Here is a 14,675-nt window from a genome sequence, read left to right as displayed (position 1 = left end):
GATTAATCCAGTCTCTATCATCATACCCCACCTCCCTCAGATCCATTTTAATATTATCCTCCCATCTACGTCTCGGCCTTCCTAAAGGTCTTTTTCCCTCCGGTCTCCCAACTAACACTCTATATGCATTTCTGGATTCGCCCATACGTGCTACATGCCCTGCCCATCTCAAACGTCTGGATTTAATGTTCCTAATTATGTCAGGTGAAGAATACAATGCGTGCAGTTCTGTGTTGTGTAACTTCATCCCGCTTAGCCCCAAATATTTTCCTAAGCACCTTATTCTCAAACACCCTTAACCTATGTTCCTCTCTCAGAGTGAGAGTCCAAGTTTCACAACCAAGAGACACTCTGTATACTTTTTTAAATTAAGAAGACTGTACCTATACATAGGTACCTCTTCATTTCTCTGAATATGCCCAATCCATCGAAGTTCGGAACTTATAAATTCTCCTATGATTTGTTGCTCTCCAGGTAACTTAAAATGATTTTTGTTAATTCTGGGTTCCCCTTCTCCAGTTGCTCCACACAATATTTTCCTATTCTATTCTCCAATTTTTCTTTCGTCATCATTAGCATACGCCATGTTTCGGATGTGTACATGTGTGATTGTTGTTTTGTAAAATTTCTTTTTTCCATATTTGTAAAAATTCTTAGAATTCATCAGAGGGTGTAAAACCTAATAGCTCTTGTTTTCTTTCTTCAGTATTCTATTTTATTTTATCTGTTATCATCATATTAATGAAGTTCCCAAAATGCCTCTTTTTATCAGTGCCGGCACTGTCATAATTATTATATCTGAAGTAAGTTAATAGAAGGTAAGAGGTCAAAATTAAAGTCATAATTGTTCATACATCTTGATTATACAACTTTTAACATTATATCACTTCGGAATACAAAGTATATATATATATATATATATATATATATATATATATATATATATATATATATGCTTTCACGTGTTAATTAACTAGGTTACCTTGTTGACTGAAGATAGCCCACAAGCTGAAACTAGTCAACAAGGTAAACTAGTTCATTAAACACGTGAAAGCATATATATTTTTTATATTCCGAAGTTATAATTGTTTATAATTTGCCCCTATTAATCAAGCAATCTAAAACTATTAGATTTCCGTCACAGGTTTAATGGCAGTAGTCAGATAGTAGTTTTGCTTACATTCATATCAGAAAAAGAGAAAGTTTAGCCTGAGAGAATTCTGAACTTCACAGGATACAGTTTTATTTAAGGATTCATTTCTAAAGAATAAATCTGTATCAGTATTACAATATTAAAGACGTCAGAAGGTATAAGATGTATTAATGTAACTAGCCATAGGTAATGAATGAAGTGTTATTTAATACATATGTAGGCCTAATTATTTTATAATAGTACCGGTATATATTTTGTCGTTAATAAAACGATATTATCACTTACTTCATAACCACCATAGTGTTAAATTGGATAAAATAGTTAATAATGGTATGTCAGTAATGTAAGTATCGGCACAAGATCATTTTGTCCAGATTTATTTGAATCAGTTAAGTTGAATGAGCATTTCATTTATGTAGTATTTCAGAGATCACCGATTCAGATCTTGGCAATAATGATATAACTGGCGCATGTAGAAGAAGACATTTTTTGTTAGATGATCTTTGTTTGCAATGTAAAATTGTCCTACTTCAATTCCTCATTATTACCATTACCTTCATCGTTGTCTTTGTTGTCGTCATCATTATTGTTACCATCATCATCGTTGTCGTCATCATCATCATTGTCACTGTTAAGGGTTGGGCTCCACTTTTTTAATAGAAAAAGTGTAACAGTAATAAACCCTCATATAGTACAGGAGTCCTTTGTTGTGTTGTCAAGTAAGACACCACATACACCCACCCACACAGTAAGAGATAAACATTAGCTTTCTGATGGAGGGAAAGAAATTTATATTTTTCTTTTGTTTTTTAACGTTAATTAAACTTGAGAATATTTGGCTTATGGCATATGCACCATCCTGGATCACAATGATGGATATTTAGTCAGTGAATAGGTACCAATATAGATTTGTACTGCTAGTAGAACAAAATTATTTAAAAGTGACTTTGGTTTTTAATAAAAGAGTCTCCCTGAAGGCTATTTTTGTTATCAGTCATAGTAACTACATTATTAATAAAGTTACAGTATAATGAGTGTGCATAGTGCTATGTATTTATATCCACAATACAATCAGCAGTTTTTTTAATAAGTTGAAAGTAATAAATTATTTAGTAGTAGAATAATGAGATGATTGTGCTCCTAGAAAAAACTGAAGTGACAATGTAACTTTCATTATGTTACTGTTATCTCTGTAAGTGTTTTTCAACTTAAAAAAATTATTTTCATAAATACATCCTTAGGGTCTTGTAAACAGTTCTTTTAAAGAAAACTGAAGGAAGACTCTTTTAGATCTTTTATTTTTATTGCTATAAAAATAATAAGTCTATTAGACCCTATAGAGTTTTGCTATTTCCACACTTGTTGATCAACAAAAGAGTTCGGAGTCAACCACTTCCAAGTCTTTTTCTTTGTAATAGTATAAATTATCAGTAATACATGTCCTTACAAAAGACAAAGGCACTCACATAGGATGATTGGATAATTTATAAAAGTTACCATTATTCAAATCTCAATATTAAATATTACATACGGATTCATAAGCAGCTGGAATATAACATCTATCCCATATAATATTTATACAAAATTATGTGAAAGCAGCATGATGGAAAATTCCTAAGTAAATCTACTTCAGCTTACAATGCATGACTATAGTCTATACAAAACTAGAAAGGTATTGACAGTTCAGCTGCTTCAAGGCATCACTATGGTAACCGCTCAAACCAGCCAATCAAGGTGACAGGTTGGTGTTACTGACTGTTTCACAGCGAGCACATGGTAGCCAGCTGTTTTGTTCGAAAGAGTTTAATCTTTGTTACTGTGTCACAGCAAGTATTGGTGTTCTGTCGTGGTTATTGTTTTCGTAGTTATTCCAGCAGCATGTGTATTTATATTAACTTACTGACTACCGTATGTTGAAAAGATGCAAATTTTGCTACGAGATGCGGAATCTTCCACGATAGTGTTTCTTCTCTGCACAATATCGTATAAAATTTAGGTTCTAAATAATAAGTAAAAAAGTCAGTGGCTGCAAGATGTTAATGGAAAAAATTGACACTATCTTTGTTGTATTTTATCAATCCTCATGGTTCTGTAAAACAAACTTTTACTTAAGTATACCTCGGAAAGTCAATATATTGCCTGAGTGAATCTTTTTAATCACTGTCCATATTTTAAGTAACTTAACTTCATTTAGCGATATGATTGCGAAGGGATTAATTTATTATCCACCTTGTAGGATCGTCAGACATAGAATCACTATCATCTTTCGCCCTATCCAAGTCAAAACTGGAGCTAAAAACTGTATCTTTCCTTTATAACTTCAAATTTATAACATGAACTCTTGATTACAGTTACTACTACATATTGTTCGCACAACATACCATATTCACATCATTCGTATAATAATAACAATAATAATAATAATAATAATAATAATAATAATAATAATAATAATAATAATAATAATAATTATATATGTCTATTCAAAGAGTCTGTATGATACAAATTTACGAGTTTGCATCAGCTGCTCAATTCCGACATGCCAGACAGGCAGTGTAATCAGCCTCACTGCACTACCGCACAACTTCACATCACTTCCTTCTTGCGTGTGAGAGAGAGAACTGTTAATGCCTTTCTAGTGTTATATAGACTGTAGTAGTACTTACATATAGAAGATATAGATGTATTATGCTGATGTAATTATTTATATATGGCATAATCAATCTACAATCAATTAGCCTATAACCAGAGACTTTGATTATACCACATATTAATAATTATGCGTACCGATATATTAATACTTTCAGGATACTTCATACATAAGGAAACAGACCTGAGATAGAAACAGATAGTTTGACAAGACATTTTTGTGTTACTAACTCGTATAACAGCATTTTAATTTTTTACATTTTTTTCTTTTGCTCTGCTTTAAGATCTCAGAAACAGGGACATAGATATATCTTTTTTTTTAGGTGGTAGAGTGATCGATTAATCCCTTTATCAATAAATGTATGTTTCAAATTATGTGTTAGTATTACAATCACATTAAGTCTGTCAGAGAATCAGAGTGATTATGATATCTAATTATGTATGCTTGGTACATAGAGATAAGTGCTAAGGGACATGAATATAGTGAAATACCAAATACCTACGTATTATATAAGATGCTTCCATTTATATTACCTAAGTCAGTGATGGATGTGTTGAAGTTGCAGTCTTACATCTCCATTCTGACAAATAGTAATCACTGCAATCCGTATGAAAGAACATGCTGTTTTATATTCAGTCTACGAGTTACTCCTGAGATCAACATGAGATGAGTCATTTGGGTAATTATACAGTTTAAGAAGAAATACATATCCAAATTTTATTAATCACTCTTAGCTTCTATATAATTATTCTGAAATTACTCGGAAATGTTTCATCTGCCATATCTTGCTACAGAAGATAATGTATTCAGAATATGTTTATGAAATTACTTCTTTTACATACGACATGTTTATGACATTTAAAATATATATCTGCTATGCATTTATATTATAGTTAATTTAATTTATTAGAAGTTCCCTACTTTGACATTAAAGAATCATGCACACTATGTTTGCATGGATCGACATGGAGCAGAACAGCAATCTTCACTTGTGAAGGTTCCCATGTTACTAAATACAGTAGTGCACCCTACATCAGCACCAGCACGTAGTCACCAGCAGTGGCCATCGATGCCGGTCATGTCAGTCAGGGTACAATCGCGACCTGCAAATTTAGTTGCCTGTTGTGTTGGTCTGGTGTAGTGTGCACTGGTAACCAACAAGATTTTCCTACTTTGTGTCAATTTCGGTCACTTCGCCGGGTCTCTAGCCTATTCACATTGGCAGAAAACTCATAGTACAGGAAAGTATATGGTCACTTGTAGTGTGCACATTCTTTTTTCGTAACAGCTTCATTACGAATTAGGGAAAACTTATTGGATTAATTCAAATGTGCCCAAAGCTCATTGAATTTAAGCCGTTACATTCAGAAATCAATCAGTCAATCTTCTTAATGTATCCAGCTGTTTGCTGACAACATAAAGTCCACTATAATCTATTCAGTTTTTGTTTTTCATGAGAGTTACATTCAGAAATACTGGTAGGTACGTACTGAAAATATTTTTTTATTTTTTTATTTTTTTTTGTCCAAATTTTAATATAGATGGTGAAATTCACCAAGAGCGTTCCTCTTGTTGATAGGATGCACCCATAATCTTGTTCACTTTTTCTTCAATTCTTCCTTATCACATAACAGCGATCTAATGATGAAAACGATCTCTTCAGAGCTATACAGTTCCTCATGTTTGAAGCACGAAGCATACTAGCTGAAATTGCAGGTGAGTGCTGGTCCATGCTGGACAAGTGTACTGAGTCGTACAGACTCCTGCCCTTGCATATGGTCTGTGCCAGCATAGTGTGCACGATTCTTTTGACGTATTTGAATGAATTGTGATTTCGAGTGTATCAGAATATAGATATGGTTTTACAATTGATTGTTTTTTTTTTCATTACGTAAAATGATAACTGAAAGTAGCTAATGGGCGTACAGTGAAAAAGAATAGTAATATATTGTATAAATCCATGAAGGTTAAATTGTGATTTGAATTTTGCACTTATTCTCAGTACACAGAGGGGGATATAAGGGAATAACTTAAAATTGCTTAGTGGTATTTCTTCTTCTCGTCTCTCACAAAAATCTTATTACATAAATATTTTTTAAATAATCAATAACTAAAAGGCCTCTGTTTCCTTATTCTGAAATACCTATTTAAATGAAACTCTGATCTAGTACCTTCATTTTTATAACTATAAGCACGCTTATGGTAAGTCTTTTTCAAAGCAAATAAAAGACATCACAATACAGCTGAAGCAGATTGTAATCACAAAATATTAATTTATTTTTAAATTAACTGCAGCTTTCATTATGTAAGAAGTGTAAGACTGTCAGAAATTGCACATGATTTGTTCTTGCATCAAGTAATCACAATCAAAATCACAGCACGGTTTGGACTGGAACTCTGGCAAAATATAAGCAAGAGTTACTTGTTATTTTCATGAGACAATCAATACATATCAAGCTTTACGAAATCATTCTAGCAATATTCCAAATCTTAACTTTCTGCTAACAATAATTAAGAATGTACATATATTATGCCCTACATTTGTATTAGATTAGCACGAGTCTTTTACTACCGTGTGTGAATATATATTTCAATTCAGAGAATCACTATCATGTTTCAAGAATTTTACTGGTATTAATGACGTAAGTTACATCAGCATTTTAACAGTTATTTCACCTTTCTGCTTGGGTACTGGAGTACTTCATAGTGTTGGTTATTTCTCATGTTCCCATTTGGAAGAAAATATAAACTTTAACACCACCACTTGTATGTTATATTTAATGTCTTCAAAATTTCAAGATATCGCTTTTCAACTGTATATTTTTATTTCAATTTATTAATTTTCTTAGATTCTCACATATTGTTTAGCTTCGTAAATAATGGTGGCCAACATTTGACAAGCAAGTAGAATTACCTATGATAGAAAAATGAAATTGTTTCATTTCTGATCTGTATCTTCATGTACGAATATGCATGGAACTGCATAATAGCTGAGTTGTATTGTAAGGATGGCTATCACAGTAATGAGAAGACAATGTTGCGTCGATTTCTGTTGCATATGACATAGATTAGTTGTTTTCTAAGCACTAGCGTCATATAAAAGTTCATGATATATTCTGAATGCCATTTTACTCTTGTGCAAATCCGTCCATGGTATGAGCATGTGAAACGCTAGTAATATGATATCGTTGGGTTGTACATATAAATCATCTCCATTCCATTACGTTCACTGTAGAGGTGTATTATTACTGAGACGACGTTTCATTTTGATAGTTCTGTTCAACTGGAAGAGCCCACAAGCAACTATTTAGTTGTGAACTATTTTGAGGGCTGGATTCTGAAGATGAGATGACTGATGCTGGGACATGAACAAGACTGGCAGGAGTGGAATACAAACTGCTCACAGTGTCACTTAGCCGCCTTCTAACTGTAAAAACAAAATACAAATAACAGATTTAAAAAAATGCTCTAAAACTAGTAACAGCCTAAACGTGATTTTAAGCATATTGTATTCATTAAGAGATAATACTTGACAATGAAGAATAACAGGAAATAATTAATATAATTAAAAAGAACACATATGAAGGGTACACGGGAATATCGATCAAGGTCAATTTTAGAAAGTTTCGAGAAAAACGAATTTTAAAGTTTAAGCACTTAATACTTTGTTATGTGTGTATTTAATAGAAATTGACGTAGTGGAATGTCAAGAACGATTATTTCTTATTACTAGCTAGACCACATGATAGTACTTCCTTTCCACTATAAGATGGCATTATTAACTCAATTTCGATTTTTGATGGACCTTGATTGTTTTTCCCGTGTACCCTTCATATGATTATGATATAGTTTAAAACAAAAAATTAGAATGGAAACTTTCATCAACAATCTCTACTTTGTTGTAAGTGAGCACAAAGAAACGAACTGAATATATACCTGTGTGTGTGTGTGTGTGTGTGTGTGAGTGTGAGCGTGCGCACACGCGTGTGCGTGTGTGTCGAAGATATGACGAGAAAGAATATGCAAGTTATGTGTTCAATTTATTTCACTTGATGTAGATTATATGGTTGATAGTAGAGAGTGAAGCAAATATGTAAATACTACAATATAATTTTGTATATTCTTTAGTGACATAATTACATATGGACCAAAGCAAGGTTTGATTTCTGAATGAAAATGGAGTAAGTACACTGTATAGAAAGGAAAACTATTTCATTTATCAGTTTTTAATAGATAAAAACACATTTATTGATGCTTTTTAACATTACAATACTGCTATATATTCCAATGACACATTTCTATTTAGATAATAGTTTGTACCAAGAAATGACCATATTTTCCTTATTGATTACAGAATAATAATTCTTGAATACCTGGTGTACTGAAAAGTAATTACCGGTATTCTTGCTTCATAAAAAGCAAACAGAGTTTTGAAAGTCAATCTCGGGAATGTCATAAGACAAAGAGTCACTCGAAAAATATTTTGCATTAGATATTACTTTATCGTTTATTCTTATTGTGATTTGTTATAAATTGACATTTTCATTCTGTTAAATATACATAAAGAAGACTATGTTATGGTTTTACAAAGACTAATTTATATGTTGATGATTAGAACACGGAACTTTATGCACTAAAAAAACCTGAAAATATTCATGCAACTATGCAGTAAGAACTGTCGAAATATGCGCCAAAAATTGAAATATATTTGCAGTAAGAAATACATTTTAGAGATTTAATAATTCGATACAAGTGAAAATAATTTAAAGTAATACGTGTCAAGAAGCCATATTGCACGAAGACTTTTTCCTACCAGTAACAAAACATTTGTCTTGTCAGTTCTTCAATAAATCTTTTCTGCTACTTTTTTCTTTCGGCATGTCAGCGATTGATCATGCACTGGTTCTTCGCTTGGTTGTACAGTAAAACTGGTCGAAATAAAATTACATTCCACGAGACTTCACTGTCGCAGAAGTTTAAATACATTCAGTTTTGTTTCTACTCGTATGAAATTAGAGCGCACTAGCAGCATTGTCTTTGCAGCAATTCCATGACCTCAACAATACACGACACGACTTTATTGTCGCAGGTGTCTAAATACATGCATTTTTGGTTCTATGAAATCGGAGTAAAATGTGGTAAAATTCTGAATGACATGTAGGCAACGTGTATTTTTGCTCTGGCTCCTGAAACAGTACTCTTTCACGGCTAATATGTACACAAAGCTATCTTCATGTTAAAGTAGAAAACGATCCAACTTATACATTAGAGACCATTGTCGTCGCAGAAATGTCATGTCTTCAACAGTGATTAAATAATTATTCTCACATAATTTTTATATTTCTTGGAAATTATTCTTATTTTTTTCAGAAAAAAAATTTGAAATTAGATAATAAATCGGGTAAAACAAGGAAAGATGTTAATATGTGCATTTAAATATGCAAAATAAAAATAAATATGCATTTAAAAGGGAAAATACATTTATGCAAAATAAAGTTTACTTCATTCGAACGTAAAAATCATGATCAGAAAAGATCCACTTGTACGTTTTCAATATGTCAAATCAATAAAAACGTGCAATTACATGAAGTTCCGCGATCTGATGATGATGAAGATGATGATGATGATGATAGTCATGGTGATATGAAAATGAGTACTAGGACTACTACTACTACTACTACTACTACTACTACTACTACTACTACTACTACTACTACTACTACTACTTTGTTATTACTATTGTTTATTACAGGATACATGTAACAACCTTAGCACCAAAGAATTCCTATAATCCGTACAACCCCATAGAACACTCACAAAATAGTCAAGCACATGAAAATAACAGTGAATAAGACATAGAAGGGGAAAACATAGGCATATTTACTTACACAGAATTCTGTTGTACTGACATCTATAAGAGAGTGGGACCCATAGAAGTAGTCATGTTGCTCATAGCATTTGGCTCGCTGGTGACACGTCGTAACCCGATTCCATGTTGACCCTCAGAAGTTTCTGTTACAGCACACAACACGCGGTACTCACCACAAAACGCACACAGCAAACAAAATACGTCTAACTACTAAGGCTCAGTTTAGAAATAATGTTAGTACCAATAGATCTTCTTTACATTGATCTCAAATTAAAAGAAAGGTAGTGTGAAACATAAAATAAAATAAAATAAAATAAACAATTAATCAGACAAAGTAAAGTTACAGGTACGGTATCTATATTTAAAGCTTTGAAAATAAGAGTGCACTTCACTCTTTACTTTTACGAAATGAAACCTTGGAAATGTCCTTGTTTGTTTGTTTTTTCTCTGCAATGAACTGATATTTCTTATAGCCAGCATATTTTGGAATTCATTATTTTCAAGAGTTAATCAAATCAAAATTGGAAAAATGTTAATAATAAAAAATATATGCGCATGAGTTATTAATTATTTGTTTAAAGATTACCACAACACACTATCACTCATCATGCATGTGCATATTGTAGCATTGATAAAATATAAAAACTTATTCAGTGGTCGAACTATGGACATTTATTGTATTCTATTGAACACTCTATTCATGAAGTATGAAGATTGTAAAATATATCAATATACGGTAATAAAGTAAAGTACATGGTTCGGTGGGTGGGTGGGAGGACAGGTAGGTATATAGGTGAAAAGAAGACAAGATGGAAGATGAATGGATTGTTGAAGAAATGGGAAGACGAAAGGAGGGATGAATGGATAGACGAATGAATGGAAGGAAGGATAGAAGGTGGATGAAAGAATGATTGGAGGGATGGATATTGTTTTTGCAGAGAAAAAACAAAGGTCTGACAGAGAGTCGTTATTCATAGTCATTTTAGAATGGGACTGTCCTGAAATATTGTCACATTTTTTTAAAGATTGATGATCGTTTTATATACCGGTATATATTGTTACTGTTTACTTTGTTTGAATAATCGAATGTATATAGAATTAGCGCTACACTCCAAAATTTTTAGGTCTGATCTCATTTTACGTGTATTAAGCAAAACCAAGTCGATATCACGAGACTTCACAGCAATACACATTAGGACAGAACAATTTCTCCGTCAGAACCTCCCAGTACTCTGGAATAGTAAACCAGAAGCTGTAATAAATGTGTATAAACACAGAAAGCCAAGCCAAACAAGAAAAGAGAGTAAGATTAAGTTCAAGTGTTATGGCCAGGGCTCGGATTTGATGACACCATATTTTGTTGGAATATTACAGAAAATGCTCACATATTACATGTACATAAACCCCTGTTTATTGTAAAAATGTATATTTCATAGATAATTTCTTTGGATTTTTAGGCCATACTAGCTTTGCCTAATTGTGTGGTCATTTTCAGCAGTTTCTAATAAATTTATGTTATTTCTCTTGCTTTGTGTCATTACTGTCATTGATTAGTTATTTTCAGACATTTACTATATGTACATATGATACTATCAAGTTAGAAACTTGTCTGCAATATATACAAATGAAGATGTCAGCAGATGAAGAGTCTAACATTGTGCAGCATATTAGTGTAAAACATGTTGAGCTATTCAGAACGTCAATAGAAAGAAAAATTCTCAACTACCATTCTCACAAAATGCATTCATCTGTACAGGCCAGAGTATTACTAAGATTTGTGTGGAATTCTATTTATTTCGATCATATTTCTTTAAACTTGAGAACTTCTTCGAACTGCATACTAGTCACAATACTAAGACGAAATATTCAGAAGCACGAGAGAAGTCCTCAGAAAGAAGATTTTTGTCTTCAACCAAGAAACTAGTGATAAAGAGGGACATTATATTGCAATTTTATTGGTGGAATGCTGAAAATCGAATTGAGAGAAATGTGTAGGTACATTTTTACACTTGAAGTCTTGAAGTTCGTTAGTCATTCGAATATATATAGAGATCGATCTGCTCTTAATTACTGAAGTCTTGGAGTACATCAATCATTCGAAAATATGCACAGATCGACTGTTCTGCATTGCAGTAAGATATGTGGTATGACAGTGTTCTGCTCTTCACAATTCAAAGTTTGGAGTTAATGAACCCTTCGAAAATTTACAGAAACCATTGCCAAGAAGTATCATATAACAATATGGCAATGTTCTACTCTTCATGACTAATGTGATGCCATACATTCTTACAGCGAAAGCAATCAAAGCATTTTAAGCGAGATGGTAGATTGCGTTGAATTACTCAAATTTCGCACCTAGTGACGAAGCATTTTATTCGAGATGGTAAATGTGACTTTCATACTTTGCACATGGTGACGGAAAAATTGACAGAAAACTTCAAGTTGACTCCCTTGTGATATATGTGAAGACGATATTTGTTTGAGTTCCATTGTGTATACAGATCTTTAGATCACAAGCCCTAGTGTTTATTAGCTGCTGCAAATTTCCACGTGGGGAGAGATTGGTGCGAAATTGTAAAAACTGTAGTAGATTCTCTGGAAGACCAAGACTTAAAAGAACTGTTTTCATGCAAAGGAACTATAGGGGTACTTACATAAAAAACTTTAGATAAATTGTTATCATTATACCTATACGTCAGAATAACAGAATGTTTACTCTAAGATATGCTGGGGATGGGTGACATTGTTGTGTTCGTATCAGACAAACTAAATAGTGCATTTGATAAAAACTCAGGCTACAAAACTTTGTATTTGTAGAGTGTTAGAGCGAGAAAGATTGTTATCACTTCTGAAAATAAAGAGAAGACTAATACCAGTATTAAGAGATTCTATGCACTTCAAGTTTATTTCCATCACTTCCGTTCATGTTACAAGAAGCCTGTGAAGTTCAAGAATTTGTTGGTTGCTAAGCAATGTTCATTCTGTGAAAAACTGCCATGTTTACCATCGTCTATTGCAATGCAGAATGCAGTAAATAATAAAAAAAATTATCCTGTAACATTTTTACATCCGATCAAGTTTACAAACGAATAAGAATGAAAATGTGTTCTTTTTCCAAAGGAAATCATGCCTTCGAGTTGAAAAATGCCCTACTAACCATTGAAGAAAAACATTCAATGCTTTAGATTGCAAAATGAATTACATGTAGATATGCAAAAATAAGTTAATAACTGAAATAAATCTCAGAAGTGTACCATAAAGCGGGGTGACTTTGAACAGTAATTTAGCGCCTTTCTAAATTAAATGCTGTACCCAATTGCGATAAAACTGTTTAAGTTGTCAATAAACTAGTTCAGTTTTTTCGCAATAGGGTACAGCATTTAATTTAGAAAGGCGCTAAATTACTGTTCAAAGTCACCTCGGCGTTCAAAGTCACCCCACTTTACGGTATTACAGTGCATTATTGTTAACATTTTTTATTTTGATATTTGCGATGATTTTCAAAGAATTCATTTTATACTATGTCAAAGGTTACATGTTTGATCAATATACACTTTTACAATTACTTATTATGAATATGATTAAAATGGGGTACTGGTACTGTATATGTATATATTTCTTGTAGGTAAATCCGAAGTCTATTTTTTAGTGTCATTTTGGAGGTAATTTGTAATCATTTTTAAGTCATCAATATCCGAGTCTGGTTATGACATGCGGAAACCCAACAGCACTATATCGCCTTTTGAACTTAAAAAAAGCATCATAACCCTAGAAAGATATAGGCCTATTTACGATACAAAGCAAAAAAAATCACCTTGATGTGGAACCTGCTCTCCCAGATCGTGTTGAAGTTGATAAAAGCGCTCCAAATCTCGTGCACTGCACAAAGGAGTATCCACAAGATCTGTATTGTTGAAACGACTGTAGTCAACTTCATAACCTTGTCTTTCTTTATTGTACACTACCATTGGTTGAAATCGATGACCCCAGAGTACTTCATTTGGGAGGTATGATGATCGTGCTTGTGTTGTTTGACCTGTTGACTCAATAGTTCCTGCAATGTCGAGTTTCAAATTAAAAACTGAACTTTATTACAGTAATACACACATTAAATGAAATGGAGTATTTAATTCGTAAGATATTTTAAATATATGCCATTAATAAGCAATAACGTTATTGTCTTGATAATACATCAAATTTATATTATCTACTGTATTATTAAATTTTATACATAAAATCACACAAATTTCAGATCATATAGTTATAAACACAAAACCAAAGGCAAGGGTACAGTACGTTTATTTGAACCCAAGTGTTTAACCAGCACTTCTCAATCATACTTGTAGGCCTATTATTGGCCGTAGAATTTATAACAAATTAATAAATAAATATTCTCATGTATTTAACTCAAACAGTTTTAAATTGAAAAATGTATGCAAGTCTACGCACTTTGTTATTAGTGAATATTAATTTTTAAAATGTTACTGTACTTATTGTAATTTATATATATATATATATATATATATATATATATATATATATATATATATATATATAATGTACTGTATTGAATCCTCCCCTGAACACGAGATCACTCTTTTTCAGGAAAGTGCTGGAATTTTTGTATATTTACAATTTCCTTGTATATTTTTCTAACAATAAACATTATTTAAATCTAGTCTTTCAGGTAAAGCTCCCTGTAAAGCAGATTTGAATAATTTCAAGGGAAAAATTGTTCCGGGGCCGGGTATCAATCCCGGGACCTCTGGTTGAACATACCAGCGCTCTACCAACTGAGCTACCCAGGAACTCCACCCGACACCGTCTCAACTTTTCCCTTTATATCCACACAAATCGCATGGGCTGACGAACTGCCAGAGACCCACATCGAGTGCACACAATCTCTGTGTGACTTAGAATTGTGGTTTTCTGGTAACGTACACAGTGACGTATATATTATGCAAATCTAGTCTTTCAGGTAAAGCTCCCTGTAAAGCAGATTT

At 32.5% G+C, this 14,675-nt stretch overlaps 1 protein-coding gene across 7 annotated transcripts in view; it reads right to left on the bottom strand.

Annotated features, from left to right (window-relative positions):
• Positions 1-2,432: 2,432 nt before the first annotated feature.
• LOC138701843 (G protein-activated inward rectifier potassium channel 3-like) overlaps positions 2,433-14,675 on the bottom strand; it is a 56,560-nt gene continuing 44,317 nt past the window's right edge. For 6 of the 7 annotated variants that reach the window (XM_069829165.1, XM_069829166.1, XM_069829162.1 and 3 more), the window contains exons 5-6: positions 13,487-13,726; positions 2,433-7,230 (exon numbers count right to left, since the gene is read on the bottom strand). In XM_069829165.1, coding sequence (XP_069685266.1) covers positions 7,049-7,230; positions 13,487-13,726 — 422 coding nt within the window. In that variant the 3' untranslated portion in view covers positions 2,433-7,048. Of the gene's footprint in view, positions 7,231-9,691; positions 9,816-13,486; positions 13,727-14,675 lie in introns of all 7 variants that reach the window. The other variant, XM_069829168.1, reaches the window with a different exon arrangement.

The sequence above is a fragment of the Periplaneta americana genome, chromosome 6 (assembly GCF_040183065.1).
Source record: "Periplaneta americana isolate PAMFEO1 chromosome 6, P.americana_PAMFEO1_priV1, whole genome shotgun sequence".
NCBI classification, from domain to species: domain Eukaryota; kingdom Metazoa; phylum Arthropoda; class Insecta; order Blattodea; family Blattidae; genus Periplaneta; species Periplaneta americana.
This window is presented reverse-complemented; position numbering and strand designations above follow the sequence as displayed.